Below are 21279 nucleotides of genomic sequence, written 5' to 3' on the forward strand. Positions count from 1 at the left end.
CACTTTGTGTGTAGTTTGATTCTAGACTAAGAACTAGTCCATGCCGTTATTTTTTATTTCCGTAATTTTAGAATCAAGTTTACTCACCATTTTCCCCAGCCGCCTCAGTGACTGGGCCCGGCTCTGGAGGACAGCGGCTCAGCGCCCGCTGAGATACTTCCTGGAGACCTCAGAAACACAAGTGCCTTCTCCACGGTGCAATTCAGACTACAGTGATCTCCAGGGGCCAAGAGACACTTACCCTTAATATCAGGTAGTGTTTATATTTAGTGAAGAAACAAGTTCACTGGTGGGGAATATATGTTTCACTCAAATTTGTATGTTTGGAGGAAAAAGCCTTTTTTGTAAGATATTTAAATTTATATAAGAAAATGTTAGAAAAGGATATGGGAAGTGTATATAAAACTTGTTTTATTGCATGGGGCAGGGGCGCCCAGGGCCTGTTGCTCTTAAAGTAAGAGTAGGGGCCTTAGTCTTCACATCAGCTGTGCTGTATCTTGTAAAGTATTTCATCTGCTGCTTATTTGTGGAATGAAACCTCAGACCAGCCTGATGGAGGAGGAGGGAGGGCAGGCCAGGCAGGCGGAGGTCGGCCTCAAGAGTCTGTTAAACACACCCTTCTGCCTACAGTCGGCTACTGACACATTCGTTAAGAGGAGCCTTTAAAACAAATCATGGCAGTCACGCCCCTCCTAGCTCACACCCCTCTTCTCTCCTTAAGGAAAAATAATCTGAAATACAAAATTTCTTTTAAGAACCTTGGTTTCATCTTTAAAGGTACCCAGTTCGAGAGGATTTTGCCGTGGAGTGTGTAGCCATGTTGCAGTATTTGTGATTCTCTGTCGTTCTCAGAATCGAAGTGGTTTTATGGAAATGATTATTGTATCTTCAACGTGTTTACACAAAAAATACGGGGGAAGTCTAATGAATTAAGGCCACATAAGATAAAATTAGACATGAAACTAGGTAATAAAGTTAACTTAAATATGAATAAGATCTCTAATAATTATTCTCTTCTTTAGAATAATTATCATCTATCTCTGTTTTTTTTAAAACATGGAAACCAATGTCCTGAATTGAGGTGATTTCATGTGGGAGTGGGCAGTGGCGAGGCATGTTCTGGGATGCAGATTCATCCTCGACTCCCATGCCTGGAACCGACATCCTGTGTGGTCCAGGAGGCGGCCTTGGAGTCCCTCTTCCTCTCCGTGCTCGCTCAGCCTCTGCTCCTCCCAGAGCGGCCTGTCCTTGTCCCTGTCTTTTCCAAATGGAATGGCTCCACTTCTCATAAGATTCTTCTGGACTTTACCTCCGTACTACAGGCATTCTTCCTCCCAGTGCTGACTGCACATTTCTTAAATGCAGGCTGATATTAATTCAAGTTTGTATTTTTATAACACCCCTCAAAGAAAAATGCCTAGAAATGCCTTTATCATATGCTGGTATTATTGATAGCCGTTAACAAAGTAGGCTAACTTAAAAACTCATGCCTGTTATGCACTGCATAAGGACTGTTCAATTTTTTTTTACACTAGTTATTAAAGGTACTAATAGACTGACCATGTAGAAAGCTGAACTGACAATACCATCAGAGTCTCTCATAGGTTCAGGTGCCTTTTAAAAGCATAAAAAACATAATGTCTATCACCTGATACTAGAAATTCATCAGAATATAAAAAGAATCAAATCAATGCATGATCTATATAAAATTTTTAAGGCCATTCAGACTTCTTATCAGATGTCCAGGAGGCTTTCAAACTACTTTTGGAAGTCTTCAACACAATCAGGTATACACTAGGTGAAAATGGATTTCATTTGCAATGAAATTAAATAAATCACGCTCAGGACAAATGTGGCTATTTATTTATAGTCAATCTGCCACACATGAAGCAGTGCTCCTAGTGAGAAGGCGTGCGTGAGGTCAGAGTTCCACCTACCGACATCAAGACACAAAAGGAAGAACAGACCATCCCAGAGTCCCCAGACGACCACAGTCAGCACCTCTCGAAGACTTTGTAGAGATCAGGCAGGTTAGCAAGCTGCAGGATGTTCCCATCTTCTGTGAAGTGTTTTGGAGGCAGCAGGTGGGAGCGGAAGGCTTTATAAATGACGTGTTCCACAGTCCACTTCCAGGGGTTTGCAGTGGAGCCAGGCACTTCACTCTGGAAGAGACAAGGTAGAGTCCACATCCCCGTGTACGCCGGGCCTGGGGAGTTGTGGTGGCTTATAGAGGGGCTGTGTGACCTCATGCCTGAGACGTCTCTCTTCTAGGCCAGCCTCTCAGGGATCCCGCAGGCCTGAGCACAGCAATGAGAGGGGGAAGAGAAGCAGCCACGGCTCTTGTGATGCTTTCCCCCATGGAAGCTGTTTCCATTCAGGGACAGTGCTCACTGTAGCAGCATCTAAAAAGCAATGTCTCCTCCTGACTGTGGTGCCTGAACGGCAGCAGTAGGAAGTACACTCCACCGTCACTTTGAACACACCCCACAACGGTCCCTCAGCGTCCTCACCCATGGAATGGAGCACAGCCCGTCACCTCAGAGGACGAGTGCCGTCACCAAGACGGTTATGTGGCTACAGTGACTACATGTCCGTCTGACACCACAGGCAGACCTTGTGTTACTGCACTTTGCAGACTGTTGTGGTTTTGTTTATAAACACAAATTGAAGGTTTCTGGCAACCTTGCACCACATCTATGGGTGGCATCTCTGCAACAGCATTTTTAAATGTGGGTATATATACTGGCTTTAAGACACAATGCTATATATTGCACTTAACAGACTACAGGAGGGTGTAAACATAACATTTTATATGCACTGGGAAACCCCAAAATTTGTGCAACTCGCCTTATTGCAGTGGTCTGAAACGGAACTTGCAAAATGTCTAAGGTGTGCCTGTGTTTCAGTCACCTCTCCTCACCCAAACAAACCCCCCAAAATAGTTGTGGATTGAAAAGCACTGTCATCTGACGTGGAAACATGAAGAGCCCAGGGACCTCCCTTCAGAAGAGCTGGGGACCTGGCCCACTACAGCCAGGCCCGCCTGGCACAGCAGAGGCAGAGTGGGGCACACGCGAGAGAGGCGGGGGACTGACCGGGATGTGACGGCTGTGGCTGCACACTCCAGGCTCACAGTGGGGACACGGGCCCCCGAGCCCTGGAGCCCACCTTTTCTCACTACAATGGCTTGTTTGTACATCTGACAGATCACTCTAGAGGTACCTTCCAGCAGTATTTCAGAAGGAGATAAAATTCGTAAGAGCTGACCACTGTGCTAAAGCTGGTGTGCCTTGGATCACAGGAGTTCAGAGAGGGGCGGGCTTGTGTGAGGGCCCATCCCAGTTCTGGAGCACCAGCGTGTATCGCCCTTGTACCTGCTGGCCTGAAAGGGTTGACTCTGCAGACACATACTGCTTCCGGATGGAGTAAAACATCGCACATTCTTTACTGAGGCTTTCAAAACATTCCTTTTCTTCATCCCAGTTCACCTGATCCAAAGAGAGAATTCAATATGTCAGCATATGCACATGCTTTAAACACGTTCCATTTCTAAATGGAGATAACAGACAACTTAAAAGTACACATGATTTTTAGGCGATAAAGTTGTAGACTGGAACTGCTGAGTACTGCTGGGGTGGGTGGGCACAAGAGGGGCCTTAGCCTCATTACCCTTTTCCTCCTCATCATCACAGATGATGGTGGAGCTGCAAGCCCGCACCCCCCTACCCCCCGACACTCATCGCCTCACAGGACTGTCATCAGGATGTGCTCCATCACTTGCCTCTGTGGCCAGTCGGAGGATGAAGATAGGCAGACCCTCCAGCGGGGGCACATAGTTGTCGATCAGAAGGGGTAATCCAACCAGGTTCCCTTCCTGGACAAGGGGGATAAGAAATCATGCTGTTACAGTTTAAACCAATCCCATCTCCCTGGCGCTTGCTCCAGATCCTGTCCTCAGACTTGCTATTCTGGGCGACCACGTTGGGCCCTGGGGGGCAGCAGAGGCAAATGCTTAGAGAGCCTTCTCTGCTGACACATAGCAGAGCCACCTGCTCTTTAGGTCTGCTCACCAACTGAACACAGCAAACCAAGTCCCAGAGATCAAGGGGGACTTACAAGGGAGACAAAAACGGCCCTCACCCACCTCATCAATCTCCAGAGAGAAGTAGTCTGCAAGCATCTCAGCCTTCTTTTTCAGAAACTCAACAATGTACTCAGCAAGTCCTTCCTTGGGACCATCCTCCTCTGTCCAGCCACTCTCGGGACTGTCTAAGGCGAGCATGGCCAGGTCAAAGAGTGGTGCTGGCTCCTAGGAAGGGGCAGGAACATTAGGAGCGAGCGTTAACAGGGCTTCCAAACACTGCCTGAATTCCCACAAGACCACTGTCACCTCAGCAGGTGAGAAGCCACAAATCTAGCACTCATTCCTCAATTCCCCCAAAGACACTTGAAAATCTACAAAAGAAGGTTCTCCTCACCAATGGCCATTTCAACAGAGAAGGTCACCGACAAAGACCTGCTGAAAATCTGGGAAAGGCAAAGCCACGGAAGGCACTTCCTTTTGTGTAGCTTTAAAGACCTCGCTGTCATATTTCCAGAAACTCACGAGGCCGAACCTTCATTTCTTCCTACCGCCTTACTACAGCAAGGGGGAGGGAAAGCACGTTAAAGCAAATGACATTCAGGTAAATCATCTGTTAGGAAGGAGACTGAAATCTATCGTGAAAAACAAGATGCCTCAGTTTTCATCCATTTCTCCCCTCTGAACACTGTTACTGTTGTCACATTTTACATGTTACAGACCCACAGTGCACTGCTCTTACTTTTCCGTAACAGAAGAGTCAATTAACAAACAGACCGAGCTATCCTAGATATTTATGCACTCGGTAACAGAGCTTTAAACTACATGAAGAATGAAACAGAACCGTGAAGAGAAACATGCAGTTACATGGAGGCTTCCACATCCTTTCCCCAGTAACTGACAGACCCAGTGGACAGAAAATCAGCATACACAAGGCGTCAGTGTCACCAACAATGTGAAACACCTGCCATTTGGGGAGCATTCTACTCAACAAGACCGGAACACAAATTCTTTGCAAATGCACGTGGAATATTACCAACACTGAATATACTCTGGGCCATAAAACAAGTCTCAGTAAGTGTAAAAGGATTCAAATACGTTCTCTGCAAAAATGGAATTAAATTAGACATCAATACTTGATCTCTGAGAAAATTCCAAATAATTAAGAGACTAAGTAATATATTTCTAAATAATGTGAGGGTCAAAAAAAATCAAAAGGAAATTTAGAAGTATTCTGAACTGGATGAAAATGAAAACTTATCCGAATGTGTGGGACGCTGCTAAAGCAGCACTTGGGAAATTTTCACAGCACTTTAAGTAGAAGTAAGGAAATAAGAAAATGAGAGCAGGTGTCGATGAAACTGAAATCAGAAAAACAACAAAAGCATCACTGAAACCAAAGTCAGTTCTTTGGGTCCAGATTGACAAACCTTAGACTGACCAAGTTAAAAAGAAGACATAAATGACCAACGTTGGGATGAGAGGTTACATCACTACAGATGCACAGACATTAGAAGAATACAAAAGATTAGGAACAACTTTACGCCAATAAATTTGAAAACTTAAATGGACAAGTAATTTTAAACTTAATACAAAGGCCCCTCAGAGCTAACATGAATAGCTCTATACCACTAAAAATTTTACTTAAAAATCTTCCTGTGAGGAAATCTCCAGGCCCAGATGGCTTCAACTGATGAATTTTACCAAACATTTCAAGCATTAACAATTATAAACAAACTCTTTCTGAAGATGGAATAACTATTTCCCAACTCATTCCATGAAGCCAGTATTTGATACCAAAACCAGACACACACAAGAAAACTGCAAACCAGGAGGGCGTCCCAGGCGCCACTAGTGGTGAAGAGCCCACCTGCCAATGCAGGAGGCGCAAGAGACGGGGGCTCGATCCCTGGACCAGGAAGGTCCCCTGGAGAAGGAAATGGCACCCAACTCCAGTATTCTTGTCTGGAGAAGCCCATGGACAGAGGAGCCTGGTGGGCTGCAGTCCGTGGGGTCACCATCGGACGCGACTGAGCACTAGAGCACAAACTAGCATCGTGCAGGAATACAGACGCCAAGAGTTGTGAACAAACTATGACAAGTCAAGCCCAGTAAACTATAAAAAGGGTAATACATCATGTACAAGCAGGGCTTATCCCAGGAATGCAAGACTGGTTTAAAATATGAAAACCAATCAATGTAATTCACTATATTAACAAACTAAAAAAAGGAAAACCATACAATTATCTGAACAGATACAGAAGAAGCATCTGAAAAAAATTCAGCCTCCCTTCCTGAATAAAAGCCTGAAGCACACAAGGAATGGAAAGGAATTTCCTCAACCACCCTAAGGGCCGTCTGCAAAAAACCTACACTTCACAGTCAAAGACTGAATGCTTCCCCCAAGATTAAAAAGAGGAGTATTTCCATTCTCACCACTTCTGGTTAGCCTGTACTTAGGTTCTTGCCGGTACAACCAAGCAAGAGAGAGAAAAGGCATCTGGGTTGGAGAGGAAGGAATAAAACTGTCTTTATCCACAGATGCGATGGTCATATACCTAGAAAATCTGCTGGAATCAATAAAAAAGCTACAGCTAATAAGTGAGTTTAACAAGGCTGCAAGATAGAATTTCCAAAACACTTGTATGTACTTCTATATAATAGCAACAAACAATTGACAATTTGTAAAAAATGCCTTTTACAATAGTATCCAAAAAATGTGACTATTAAGAAATAAATTGATTTTTCTCCCCAAATTGATCTATAGAATACGCTCAACACAATCCCAGTAAAAATTCCAGAGGGCTTTTCTGTATATCAAATGTAAAAAGAAGATATAAAACTACATGGATGGTATGATTTTTAATTCTAAATTAAAATGTTAGTTGGGGTTGTGTCTGGGTCGTGGGCTTTAGAGAATGTTTATTTCTGCTTCTATCTCTTTAAGTTTTAAGTAGATATGTATTAGTTTCTATAATAATAAACATTTTAAGTTGGCTACCAAATGACTGTTCTGCTTTGTATAAAACTATTGTAAGGATACTTCCATATGCAACTCATACATAAACTCTTCTAATCACATTTAGAAACACTTAATATACAATAAGTAAGATAACGGGGTAGGGCTCTTTTCAGAAATGACCAGCTGTTGAACTCTCAGAAATGAGAAGCAGGAAATAAACTTACCGATAACCTCAGAACACCAAAATTGGCAAAATCATAAACGAGAATCTGGTAGAACAGTTCTTCACTGAAAATAAAAATGAAGTGACTTTAAGGAAAAGCAGAATCTGTGCTTGAGAGCCAAGGGGCAGGGACAAAATGGGAGTGAGAACCCGAGACGCGGTGGGGTGAAGGCGTGCGGCCTCACGGAGGCCTTTCCAGCAGTCCTGGGACCTGCACTGGTCACGGCGCTGAGACTGCCTGCCCTGCCAACACCCGCACTCTGTCCCCACCTTCCTGGTGCGGTAAAAGGTTCTGACACCCAGTGGTGACAAAGTTAAGCAGTTTTTGCTCACTATTCCCCACTGGCAAAGAATCGTATAAACCATTTCTTTTACAACCCACCATCTAGAAATATGGGCTGTACGGGGAGGGCAAGGGACTTCCCGTGTGGTCAACAGTGGACAGACTCGGGCTGCATGGGGGATGGTTTAGGCAGCTGTGAAGTGTACAATATACTGACCTACCTGCAGAAACACAGAATTGAAATGACTGTACTCCATAGTTAATGAAAGAAACCTGCACCACCCAGGTCTTGTTTAAAGACTTGGTTATTAAAGTAGACAAAGCACGGCAGCAGGGACACCGAGGTACCCAGAGAGCTGCTGGCTGGTCTTGGCTCAGAGGCTGTCAGTGGGGAGGGAAGAAGCCAAGTCTAAACCCCCACTTTCAGCCAGTTCATATGCTCGCTGGGAAACTGTTCCCATTTATTAGCAGCTAGGATTCTAGGACTGGCCTAGGTTTGTAATCATGAAATCAAAGAACCGAAACGATTGTGATTTGGGATCTTGGAAATCATGCAGTTAGATTTCCTGGCAAAGAAAAAACAAAGGGAGTAGGATCCCAATAACCAGTAAGAGCTCACTGGGCGAGCCCACGGCTTCTCAGGAAAGACAGTGGCCCTGAGCTGACCTCACTAAGGGTTTCCGAGCCTAGGAGGAAGGAGTCACCAGCACCCAAGGCCGAGTGTGCCCGCAGTAAGCTCCTCGGTGGGGCAGTTCTAGCTCAGGGAGGTCACGTGGGACCTCAGCAGGACAGAGTCCCACGATGGCCAAGTGACGGTGTCTGGCGATGGAGGGTGGCACCACGCCCCCCCGAACTACCGATTTGAGACCATATTTAATAGAGGTTCTAGAGTCAACAGGAGCTCATCCTCCAAGATCCCTGGAGACAACCATAAATGTCACCAGCTGCGTGCTGGGCAAAGGGCGCTGCCGAGCTGGCCCACCCCATGCTCCTGGACCCCACTGGCTCCTCAGGGCTCGAACAGGCCCTGGCTCCATCCCAAAGCTGAAAGGAAAGGAGGTGTCAGGCCCTCTCACCCCTCCCCTGCCTCCCTTCCCTGCCCTGGAGGCCCTCGTCGGCAGAGGCCCAAGTGACCTCCCTCCTCACTGTGTCAGCGGGGGGCCCTGATACAGAGGGGGGTTTCTCCCTCAAAGTCTCCCAGGCGCTCAGCCCTCCCTCCCCCACCACTTGAATTCAGTCAGCCCCTGCATCACGGGACCTGATCCCAGCTTTAAATCCAATCAGTTGGATTTGAGCAGCTGAGAGCTGGTGTTGCAGAGCAGCCCGCAGCCCCTGCTGTACACCACACAGGCTGGAATACCCCACCAGCTCCAAGCTCTCAACATCCGGCTCAGAGCACATCATCTTACCTTCACAAAACCCTGTGAATTAATAGTGATACCCCACTTTTACAGAAGAGAAATCCGAGATTCAGTTATCAAAGTGACTTGTCCATGGTCACATAAATGGTAAATGTTGAGCCTGGGTGAGAAACCACACATGTCTGCCTCTGAAGCTGGGCCCTTTCCGACTGTCATCCTGCTCTCCCCAGCTTCTCCTGCCTCTGTCTCCAGGACCACCGTCCTAGCAGCTCTGCATTTCGTTTGCACCGATTTACCTAAGTCTGGTGGTGTTGAGAAGGTATAACTTGGTCTGATGCTGTGCCAAGGCCCACTGAGGATTCACGCAGCCCACAAAGGAGTGGTTATGCAGCATCTCCCGGAGAGCTGGAAAACAAGACACAGGTCAGGAGTGGCCCCCCAACACCTCCCTGCACCTCAGAGCACCAAGCACCAGAGCTAGAAACATGGAAAACTGCTGAAAACACACGCAAAAAAGGAACAAGATAGAATTAATCTTTCAAAATCCAACAAGAAATTGCCAAAAGATTAAAGCAGGAAGCCAGAGAAGTAACAAGCGCTCTGAAACCCTTTATAAACTAAGACAGCAGAGGAACTGCAGGATTCATGAACTTCAGTTTGTGCAGACTCTGAAAAGCCTAGGAATGGGGTGAAATGGGGACTGTGACAGGAGTCACGTGCCCGCTTCTGCAGCCAGGATTCATGCTAAGCAGGCTGCCTGAGAAGTCTGTCGAAGTTTTAATTTAAACTGATTCCAGGGCTGACTGTTCCTCCAGGTCCCTCCTAGAATCAAATGCAAATTCTCTCTGGAGAAATTAATCTTCAATTCAGACTTCAAATAATTCCTCACAGGTAAAGAACCAGGACCTCTGTGGTCAAAACTAGGCACCAAGAATTAGAACCCAGAAGAAATCACAAAGTCAGTATCTGCCAAGTTTTAAAGATTGAAAATTCCAGTAAAGATAAAACAGTAAGCATGCACAGTGTGCTTAAGAGGTATTAAAACACAAAGTCGCAGACTATCACAATGATCAAGGAAAGACAAAATTCATTTCACCTATATGTGGAATCTAGAAAATAATACAAATGAACTTCTACAAAACAGAAGGACTCAGGCATAGAAAAAAAATTTATGGTTACCCGCTTTATGGAAAGCGGGTAGGGAGGGATTAATTAGGAGTATGGGGTTAACAGATATAAACGAGGACCTAATCTATAGCTCAGGGAGCTATCTTCAATATCTTGTAATAACCTAGAACAGAAAACAATCTGAAGAATGTGTGTGTGTAACAATCACTTTGCTGTACACCTGAAACTAACAATACTGTACATCAACTGCAGTTCAACTTAAAAAATAGGAAGAAAAACGGAAACAACATTCTACGTAAACTTTCAAAAAATAAAGGAAGACAGTAATTCCTACTTTACAAGGCTAGCATAACCCTATCCTAACCCTAATATGAGAAAACATTAAAAAAAGAAAAATTTAGACCAATATCCTTGTGGGTCACAGATACAAAAATTCTTAACAAAAAATTAGCAAATTAAGTTCAGCAATATGAAAAAAGGAATAATATGATCAAGAAGAGATTAGGCCAGGAATGTAGGGTGATTCAGCATTTGGAAAATCTCACCATATAGAATAAATGAGAAAAAATAATCATCTTAACAGACACAGAAAGAGTATTTGACAACAACGATTTTTAAATAATAACTCTCAGAGACTGTCTTAACACTGGGAATTCAGTGGTTAAGACTCCACACTTCCAACACAGGGGGTGCAGGTTCAATCCCTGGTTGGGGAATTTAGATCCCACATGCTGTGCAGCGCAGACAAAAAAAAAAAAAAAATCCCTCAGCAAACTAGGAATAGAAAATAACTTCCTTAATCTGAAAAATCTATCAATGTAAAACCTCCAACTAGCATCACGTTTAATGGTGAAACAGTAAATGCATTCTTTCCACAATACAGAAAAAGATAACAACTCCCATGCTCACTCATTCTACTTGACATTGTATAGTGGGTTCTAAACACTGTAGTGAGGCAAGGAAAGCAAACTGTAAAAATATGAAAGGAAAAAAAGTAGAACTGTCTTTATCTGCACCCTTGGCAAGGTCATGTGACACAAGGTCTTTTGTATTTTAATATACTAATGGATGAGGGTAAAAATTTCATGGTAAACAATGAGGAAAATGATTTATTTTGACTCAACCTTAACAATTAAAATCAGAACTAATTTTTAAAAGTTCATATTAAACAATGATCAAGGAGATTTCCAAAAAAAAAAAAATGTCTAAAAATAAAAAACACAAGAATCGAAATTAAAAATCAAGATCCAGGTTTCCTTGGTGATCCAGTAGTTGAGAATCCACCTTGCAATGCAATCAAATACGCCAGTCTGATCCCTGGTCCAGAAAGATCCCACGTGCCGCGGAGCAACCAAGCCCCTGCACGGCAACCACTGAGCTCACACGGCACAGCTACCGACGCCTGCGCGCCCTGAGCCTGCGCCGGGCAGCAAGAGAAACCACCACGAGAATCTGCACACCGCTCACTCCCACTCCCCACAGCTACAGAAAGCGCATGTGCAGCGACAGAGATCCACCACAGTCAAAAAGCAAAAATAAATGAATCTTTAAAAATAAAAATCAAGATCAACTGAGTGGACAAAGTTGGCAAGGCCATTAAAAGGTAGAACTATCAGGAGCACAGACTGACGACATGAAAACAGGAAAGCTTATGCAATGTGGAGGAAAATAAATATGTAATTAAAATTGCAGAAGGGCTAGGAAACAGGGAGAGACAGTAACTGAAGACTCTCAAGACAAAGTATCAGAGAAGGTCCCAAAAGTGATGAATGATACCAAGCCTCAGCTCCAGGAAGCCCAACAAAATCTACACCTGAGAGAAACAGAATACCAAAAAAAAGAGACCCTAAAAGCACTCAGAGACACAGAGAGATCACCACAAAGTAAGAGAACACAGGACTGACAGGGAATCCTCTGGCAGTCCAGTGATTAGGACTCCAAACTTTCATGGCCAAGGGCACCAGTTCATCAATTCCTAGATCTCTGCAAGCTGCACAGCGAGGCCAAAAAAAAAAAAGACTGACACTTGAATTTTCACAATAGAAGGAGCCAACAAGTGGTAGACTAATACCTTCAATGCACTCAGAGAAAGTAACTGCAACTCTGAAATTTTAAACCCAGCAAAGACACTTACCAAAATAAAGATGGATTTGACAAAACAAAAAGCTTTCCATCCACGGCCCCACTCAAAGAGGAAGTAGGTCCGTACACCATCAAAGGTCTGAGGGAAAGAATTATGAGCAAAAAATACTGGATAAATTCAAACAAACTGAGAGTTAACAATGTAATATGGAACAATCAGACACATAGAAACTATGAATATAACACCATATGCCAAAACTAAATCCCAGGTGGACAAGAGATTTACATATAAGCATTTTAGGAGCTAACAAAAGAGCAATGATTTAATTATCCCAGAGTGAGAAGGAATTCCCTACATAAAAAGGTCACTGTGTGATACAGGAGCCATTCAGAGTGGCGGAACACCAGGACACAAAGCGCACCTCCTCCCACAAGGTGGACGTGGTGGCTCCCGCGCAGCCCAGCAGCTTTGTGATGGGAGTGGAGGCAGCACATGACTGCCCCTGGAGGCTGGGAGCGGGCAGCCCGCAGCTTGAGACTGCTCCTGCAGCCTGGGGGGGCGGGGGGGGGCAACTAGTGACCGCTCCCGGAGCTTGTCCCGCCACCCACTGCCAGTGGAGCCACCACTGCCACTGAAAAATCCAGGTGCATCAAAGATACATCTAGATGTGGAAGGATTCTCACCGAGTATCTACTAAATGCTGGCACAAGACCTCAGACCTCTGAAAGGCCAAGAAAATCTCCATGTAACCGAGAGGGACAAAAAAAAAAAGGCAAGAAAGGAATGAGACTGGACCTGTGCCACAGGGAGGGAGCTGTGAAAGAGGAAAGGTCACGCAGGACCTGCGTGCTGGGAAGTCCCCTCACCAGCCGGGAGATCGGCCAGGACGGAGGGGGAGCCTCAGAGCCTCAGAGAGGAACATGGTCTGGTCTGTGGCGCTCAGCATGGCCAGGCCTGCTCAGACGGTCAGTGCCACGGCTCTGCACTCCCAAGAGCGGGCCTGGGGAAAGGGCGCGGGGGGGCGGGCCGTGCTGTGTAGACACAGCACAAGGGGCTGCAGTCTGGTGTGGCCACACCCAATGGGCTCTGAGGAAGAAGCCTGAGCTTCCCACAGGCACCACTGTGGGGGGCGCAGGGGGAGGGGAGGCCCCACCATCACAGCCTTTCTTCCTGCTCGAGGGCTGCTGCGGGTGGCGGGACAAGGTCCGGGAGCGGGAGCTGGAGCGGTCACTAGAGGCCGCCCACCCCCCCCACCCACCGCCCCCGACCCCCGGGCTGCAGGAGCAGTCTCAAGCTGCAGGCTACCCGCTCCCAGCCTCCAGAGGCAGTCATGTGCTGCCTCCACTCCCATCACAAAGCTGCTGGGCTGCGCAGGAGCCACCACTGCCACTGAAAAATCCATTACCTGGCACCGGCCACCGCATCTGCACACCCCCTGCATCAAGGGGAGAACACCAAGCACATGCTGACCAAAGGGCCAACAGGCACACACTGAGAACAGCCCTCACAGGACTTCCCTGCTGGCCCAGTAGTTAAGGCTCAGCAGTCCCAGTGCAGGGGGCCCGGTTCACTCCCTGGTCAGGGAACTAGACCCCACCTGCTACGACTGAAGATCCCGCACACCACACCTAGGACCCAGCGCAGCCAAACACGTAAAAATAAAAACAGCCCTCACATTATATTAAACCCGCACAGGCTACATGGGACACGCCCACATAGGAACAGCCCCCAAGACTCCTGCTCCAACAGAGACAACCGTTCCTCCTTAACTCAGAGCAAGAGGATGAAGAAGCAGAGAAACCACTCCCAGTTAAACGATGAAGAGAATTCCCCACAAAGAACAATGAAAAAGACCTAACAGACACAGATTTCAAAATGGAGATAATGAAAACACTCAAGGAATTAAGAAAGGTTATTGACAGAAATCTCCCTCAAGGATCACTGCCTTGTCATGGCAAAAGGGCTTGTGTAACTCAGTGAAGCTGTGAGCCGTGCCGTGTGTCACAGTGCAGACTTCTAACAGAACGTGGTCCCCTGGAGGAGGGAATGGCAATCCACTCCAACACACTAGCAGGGAGAACCCCATGAAGTGTGTAAAAAGGCAAAAAGATTTGACACTGAAAGATGAGCCCCCAGGTCAGAAGGTGTCCAGTATGCTACTGGGGAGGAGCAGAGGACAATTACTAATAGCTCCAAAAAGAATGAACGGCTGGGCCAGAGAGGAAACGATGCTCAGCTGTGGGTGTGTCTGGTGACGAAAGTAAAGTCAGATGCTGTGAAAAACAGTACCACAGAGGAAACTGGAATATTAGGTCCATGAATCAAAGTAAATTGGATGTGGCTGAACAGGAGATGGCAAGAGAAAACACCGACATGTTAGAAATCAGTGAAATAAAATGGACGGGGATGGGAGAATTTAATTCAGACGACCGTTATATCTACTGCTGTGGGCTGGAATCCCTTAGAAGAAATGGAATAGCCCTCAGAGTCAACAAGAGAGTCCGAAATGCAGTACTTGGGTGCAACCTTAAAAATGACAGAATGGTCTCAGTTCATTTCCAAGGCAAACCATTCAAAATCACAGTAATCCAAGTCTGTGCCCCAACCACCAATGCTGAAGAAGTTGAAGTTGATCAGTTCTATGAAGACCTAGAAAACCTAGAATACCAAAAAAAAAAAAAAGATATCCTATTCAGCATAAGGGACAGGAATGCAAAAGCAGGAAGTCAAGAGATACCTGGAGTAACAGACAAGTTTGGCCTTGGAGTACAAAATGAAGCAGAGTAAAGACCAACAGAATTCTGCCAAGAGAACACACTGGTAAAAGCAAACACCCTTTTTCAACAAAACAAGAGATGACTTTACACATGGACATCACCAAATGATCAATACTGAGATCAGATTGATTACATTCTTTGTAGCCAAAGATGGAGAAGCTGTATACAGTCGGCAGAAACAAGACCTGGAGCTGACTATGGCTCAGATCATCAGCTCCTCATAGCAAAATTCAGACTTAAACTAAAAAAAGGCAGGGAAAACCACTAGGCCAGTCAGGTATGACTTAAATCCCCAATGAATATACAGAGGAGGTAATGAATACAGAATAGATTCAAGGGATTAGACCTAGTAAACAGAGCACCTGAGGAATCATGGAGCGAGGTCTGTAATACTGTACAGGAGGCAGTGAATAAAACCATCCCAAAGAGATGCAAGAAGGCAAAGTGTTATCTGCGGAGGCTTCACAAATAGCTGAGAAAAGAAAAGCAAAAAGCGAGAGAGAAAGGGAAAGGTGCCCCAACTAAATGCAGATCCAGAGAATAGCGGGGAGAGACAAGAAGGCCTTCTTCAGTGAACAGTGCAAAGGAAGAGAGGAAAGCAACAGACAGGCTAAGACTAGAGATCTCTTTGAGAAAACTGGAAATATCAACGGAACATTTCATCCAAAGATGGGCACAATAAAGGAGAGAAATGGTGAAGATCTAACAGAAGCAGAAGAGATCAAGAAGAGATGGAAATAATACACAGAAGAACTGTACAAAAAAGATCTTAATGACCCTGATAACCATGGTGGTATAGTCTCTCACTCAGAGCCAGACATCCTGGAGTGTGAGATCAAGTGGGCCTTAGGAAGCATTACTACGAACAAAGCTAGTGGACGTGATGGAATTCCAGCTGAGCTATTTCAAATCCTAAAAGATGATGCTGTGAAAGTGCTGCACTCAATACGCCAGCAAATTTGGAAAACTCAGCAGTGGCCACAGGACTGGAAACGGTGAATCCTCATCCCAATTCCCAAGAAGGGCAGAACTGAAGAATGTTCACACCACCAGGCAATGGCACTCATCTCCCATGCTAGTAAGGTACTGCTCAAAATCCTCCATGCTAGCCTTCAGCAGTATGTGAACTGAGAGCATCCAGATGTTCAAGCTGAATTTGAAAAGGCAGAGGAACCAGAGATCAAACTGCCAAAATTCGCTGGATCATAGAGAAGCAAGGGAATTCCAGAAAAACATCTGCTTCAAAGACTACACTGGAGCCTTTGACTGTGTACATCATAACGAACTGTGGAAAACTCTTAAAGAGATGGGAATACCAGACCATCTTACCTATCTCCTGAGAAACGTGTATATGGGTCAAGAAGCAACAGTTAGAACCCTGTATGGAACAACTGACTGGTTCAGGATTGAGAAAGGAGTACGACAAGGCTATTTGTTTAACTTATACACAGAGCACGTCATACAAAATGCCGGACTGGATGAGTTACAATCTGGAATCAAGACTGCCCGGAGAAATAGTAACAACCTCAGATATGCAGATGATACCACTCTAATGGAAGAAAGTGAAGAGGAACTACAGAACCACTTGATGAGGGTGAAGGAGAAGAGTGAAAGAAGCGTCTTAAAACTCAGTGTTAAAACTAAGATCATGGCATCCAGTCCCATCACTTCATGGCAAACAGAAGGGGAAAAGGAAGCACTGACAGATTTCCTCTTCCTGGGCTTTTAAATCACTGTGGATGGTGACCGCAGCCATGAAACTGGAAGACAACTGCTTCCTGGCAGGAAAGCTATGACAAACCTAGACAGTGTGGTAAAAAGCAAAGATACCACTTTGCCAACAAAGGCGCATATAATCCAGGCTATGATCTTTCCAGCTGTCATGTACGAATGTGAGAGCTGGACGATGAAGAAGGCAGAGTGACTAAAAATTGATGCTTTTCAAACTGTAGTGCTGGAACAGACTCTTGAGAGTCCCTTGGACTGCAAGGACATCAAGCCAGTTAATCCTAAAAGAAATCAACCCTGAATACTCTTCTGGAAGGACTGATGCTGAAGCTCCAATACTTTGGCCACCTGATGCGAAGAGCTGACTCACTGGAAAAGACTCTGATGCTGGGAAAGACTGAAGGCAGAAGAAGAAAAGGGGACAGAGGATGAGATGGTTGGATGGCATCACTAATTCAATGGACATGAGTGTGCATGTGAAAACTCCGGGAGATGGTGAGGGACAGGGAGGCCTGGCATGCTGCGGTCCATGGGTGTGCAAAGAGGTGGACATAATGCGGCGACAGAACAACCACATCAGTCAACAGAAATGAAGAACATTAGAAAAAGGAACTAGAAACTATAGAGAGGAGCTAAGAAAAAGTTAGAACGCTCATGAACTAAAGGCAACGAATAGCACAATAAATAATGCACGAGAATGAATAAGTGACCTGGAAAATTCGAATAATGGAAATTACCCACTCAGGACAGCAGACAGAAAGCCAAATTTTAAAAGAAAATGAAAGCAATAAACAGTGCTGTGATGAACATTGGGGGTACACGTGTCTCTTTCCCTTCTGGTTTCCTCAGTGTGTATGCCCAGCAGTGGGATTGCTGGATCATAAGGCAGTTCTATTTCCAGTTTTTTAAGGAATCTCCACACTGTTCTCCATAGTGGCTGTACTAGTTTGCATTCCCACCAACAGTGTAAGAGGGTTCCCTTTTCTCCACACCCTCTCCAGCATTTATTACTTGTAGACTTTTGGATCGCAGCCATTCTGACTGGTGTGAAATGGTACCTCATAGTGGTTTTGATTTGCATTTCTCTGATAATGAGTGATGTTGAGCATCTTTTCATGTGTTTGTTAGCCATCTGTATGTCTTCTTTGGAGAAATGTCTATTTAGTTCTTTGGCCCATTTTTTGATTGGGTCATTTATTTTTCTGGAGCTGAGCTGTAGGAGTTGCTTAGCCAGGACATGGAAGCAACCTAGATGTCCATCAGCAGATGAATGGATAAGAAAGCTATGGTACATATACACAATGGAATATTACTCAGCCATTAAAAAGAAAACATTTGAATCAGTTCTAATGAGGTGGATGAAACTGGAGCCTATTATACAGAGTGAAGTAAGCCAGAAGGAAAAACACCAATACAGTATAATAACGCATATATATGGAATTTAGAAAGATGGTAACAATAACCCTGTGTACGAGACAGCAAAAGAGACATTGATGTATAGAACAGTCTTATGGACTCTATGGGAGAGGGAGAGGGTGGGAAGATTTGGGAGAATGGCATTGAAACATGTAAAATATCATGTATGAAACGAGATGCCAGTCCAGGTTTGATGCACGATACTGGATGCTTGGGGCTAGTGCACTGGGACGACCCAGAGGGATGGTATGGGGAGGGAGGAGGGAGGAGGGTTCAGGATGGGGAACACATGTATACCGGTGGCAGATTCATTTTGATATTTGGCAAAACTAATACAATTATGTAAAGTTTAAAAATAAAATAAAATTTAAAAAAAAAAGAAAAGAAAAGAAAATGAAAGCAATAGAAGAAGCCTAGTAGATTCTAGTGCGTGCGCGCTCAGTCGTGTCTGACTCTTTGTCACCCCATGGACTGTAGCCCGCCAGGCTCCTCTGTCCACGCAAGTTTCCTGGCAAGAATTTCCTACCTTTCCAACCCAAGGACCAGACCCACGCCTCTTGCATCTCCTGCACTGGCAGGGGGATTCTTTACCACTGGCGCCACCTAGGAAGCCCATGAGAAACCTACGGGACAATAAAAGGCGTGCCAACCTATGTATAATAGGGATTCCAGAAGGGGAAGAAAGAGAAAAGGAGATTGAAAATGTTTTTGAAGAAATTATGGCTGAAAACTTCCCAAACCTAAAGAAGGAAACAGATACTCAGGTACAGGAAGCACAGACACTCTCAAACAAGGTAAACTTAAGACACACTCTTTGAAAAATGGCAAAAGTTAAAAACGAAGATTACAAAGGCAGAAAGAGAAAACCAAAGGCAGCAAGGACCCCTAAAAAGCTAGCAGCTGATTTCTGGTAGTTGCAGCCAGAAAAGCTGCAGGCCAGAAGGGAATGGCAAGATATATTCAAAATCTTGAAAGGGAAAAATCTGCAACCTAAGACACTCTACCCAACAGAATTATCATTTAGACTAGGAAAGACAATTTCTCAGACAACCAGAAACTAAAAGAATATAGCAATGTTAAATATATCCTGAAAGAAATACTGAAAGTGTTAGTCGTTCAGTCATGTCTGACTCCGTGCAACCCCATGGACTGTAGCCCGGCAGGCTCCTCTGTCTATGGGATTCTCCAGGCAGGAATACTGGAGAAGGCTGCTATTCCCTTCTCCAAGGGATCTCCCTGACCAGGGATCGAACCCAGGTATCCTGCACTGCGGGCAGACTCTTTACCATCTGAGCCACTAGGGAAGCCCAAAATATAGAAAGTTCCTTTCTAAATAGAAAAGTAAGAATCTATAGAAAATAGAAATTCACAATTGGAAAGCAAATCACCTAAATAAGCCAGTATACAGATTAAAAACAAAAAAATAAAACACCATCTGTGAAAGTCATGAGACAGGCCTGGGACCTGGGAGCTTTTGCCGCAGTGTTGCAAAGCTTGGCCCTGGACAAGCCTCTCAAGCTACAAAATAGGTGGGACTAAAAACAACCCTGTGTGTGTACAGTTGGAACAAATTTGGGACCAAAAGATACAAAAAAGGCAAAAAGAGAAAAAAAAGATGTCATTTCTGAAGAGCCAAGAACCAAACCTGGGTGTCCCAAGCCAAAGCAGGTACTGTGCACGCCCCGGCTGCACTCACCACCACCAGAGAGGGGGGCAAGACCACCTAAGCGCCCCCCCCTCCCCCAACACACCCCTACCCTACCCTCACCCCATATAAGGAACAAGCTTGTCCCCCACTTGGGGAGCATGTGAACATGTTATTTGTTTTCACTCACTCCTGCAGCCAGCGCAGAAGCCTGAATAAAGCCTTATACCTGAATTTCTTATCTGGCCTCCAGTCGATTTCCACTGATTAAGGCAGGCCAAGAACCCTGGTCAGTATCAATAATTACCACTGTGAAAACACCAAAAGGATGAGCACAGGGATGCAAAAAAGAACATCAAAATCATAAAATGTGAGGGAAGAAAGAAAACGTATATATATTTGTTCATTTCCTAGAATGTGCTTGACTCCCAGCCTAAGGCAAGCAGATATAGGATGCGGTTAACACTTGAAAAGCATGATAACCACAAACCAGATTCACAAACCAAGAAGAGAACACAAGCATAATACAGAAGAAAACCATGAAACCACAACAGGAAAAACAAAGAGGACAAAGAAGAAATCCATAACCAACTGGGAAAACCAGGTTAAAATGGCAATAAATACATATCTACCAAGAATTCCCTTAAAAGCTGATAAACTAAATGCTCCAATCAGAAGACACAGAGTGGCAGACTCGATTAAAAAACCAGAGCCTACAACAGGCTGCCTACAAGAGACCCACTTTTGGGCAAAGGACACCCATAGACTGAAATGAGTGGGAGGCGCCCAAGGGAACCTGTTGGTCTGTGTCCCCCTGACCCCCGCTGCAGCAGGGGCCCCAAGAAGGCCGCGCCTGAATGTTTCATCCGGCCTCTGTCAAGGAGGCCAAGAACCCTGGGTGGTAACATATTCTGCAGTGCCCAACATGGGGCCCGTCCCCTTCTGGGTAGAGGATCTGGGCCCCTCTGGGACCGTGGGATGCAGCCACCCCGGGTGACAAGTGGTCACCTGACCGCTTGTTTCAGCATCACCTCGTTTTAAGACTGCCTTCCTGGCCCCTGGGGGCCTCAGTACCTCACTCAGGCAACGCCTCCCCGCACCTTCGTCCTTTTCCCTCTCCTGAAATCTTCTCTCTCTGTCCTCTCCTTCAGTCTTACCCTCCCAAGAGTGGACGTCGGGCAGCTACAGCATCCCTCCTCTCAGCCTATGAGACCTGCTCCTCTGGCAGGTGGCGAGCAGAGGTGGAGAGGCTGGCCTCACACTGCACAGACCCCGGGCCAGAGGGCTCCCCCTGGAGATTCAGGAGAGTGACAGAGGTTCCGCCCTTAGGTCATGTTGTGGCTCCAAGTCTGACTGTCCCAATATTCTCACCTTTATTTCCTGCCCCCAAGAGAAGCCCTGCTGGGACAGGCTGCAGCGGCAGACTGCTATATGCTGTACACTATATATGCTATATACCGCGTGGTCAGAGCCCCACCTTTGGGTTGCAGTCCCACAGACAACGGGCTGGCTTCTGGGCTAGAGCATCGGGTGGGCAGCAGACAGGGCGCCCCCTCCTTCACTGGCCCTTTCCGGAAGTGTGCTGCTTGGTG

General features: G+C 45.5%; 1 protein-coding gene across 8 annotated transcripts in view; it reads right to left on the reverse strand.

Annotated features, from left to right (window-relative positions):
* Positions 1 to 1841: 1841 nt before the first annotated feature.
* The window catches only part of MLH1 (mutL homolog 1), a 93167-nt gene continuing 73729 nt past the window's right edge, over positions 1842 to 21279 (reverse strand). For 7 of the 8 annotated variants that reach the window (NM_001075994.2, XM_024982841.2, XM_005222490.5 and 4 more), the window contains 6 exons: positions 9207 to 9315; positions 7268 to 7331; positions 4145 to 4309; positions 3782 to 3874; positions 3375 to 3488; positions 1842 to 2162 (listed from right to left, as the gene is read on the reverse strand). In NM_001075994.2, the coding sequence (NP_001069462.2) occupies positions 1995 to 2162; positions 3375 to 3488; positions 3782 to 3874; positions 4145 to 4309; positions 7268 to 7331; positions 9207 to 9315 (713 nt within the window). In that variant the 3' untranslated portion in view covers positions 1842 to 1994. The remainder of the gene's footprint in view (positions 2163 to 3374; positions 3489 to 3781; positions 3875 to 4144; positions 4310 to 7267; positions 7332 to 9206; positions 9316 to 21279) is intronic. The other variant, XM_059879752.1, reaches the window with a different exon arrangement.

The sequence above is a fragment of the Bos taurus genome, chromosome 22 (genome assembly GCF_002263795.3).
Source record: "Bos taurus isolate L1 Dominette 01449 registration number 42190680 breed Hereford chromosome 22, ARS-UCD2.0, whole genome shotgun sequence".
NCBI lineage: Eukaryota > Metazoa > Chordata > Mammalia > Artiodactyla > Bovidae > Bos > Bos taurus.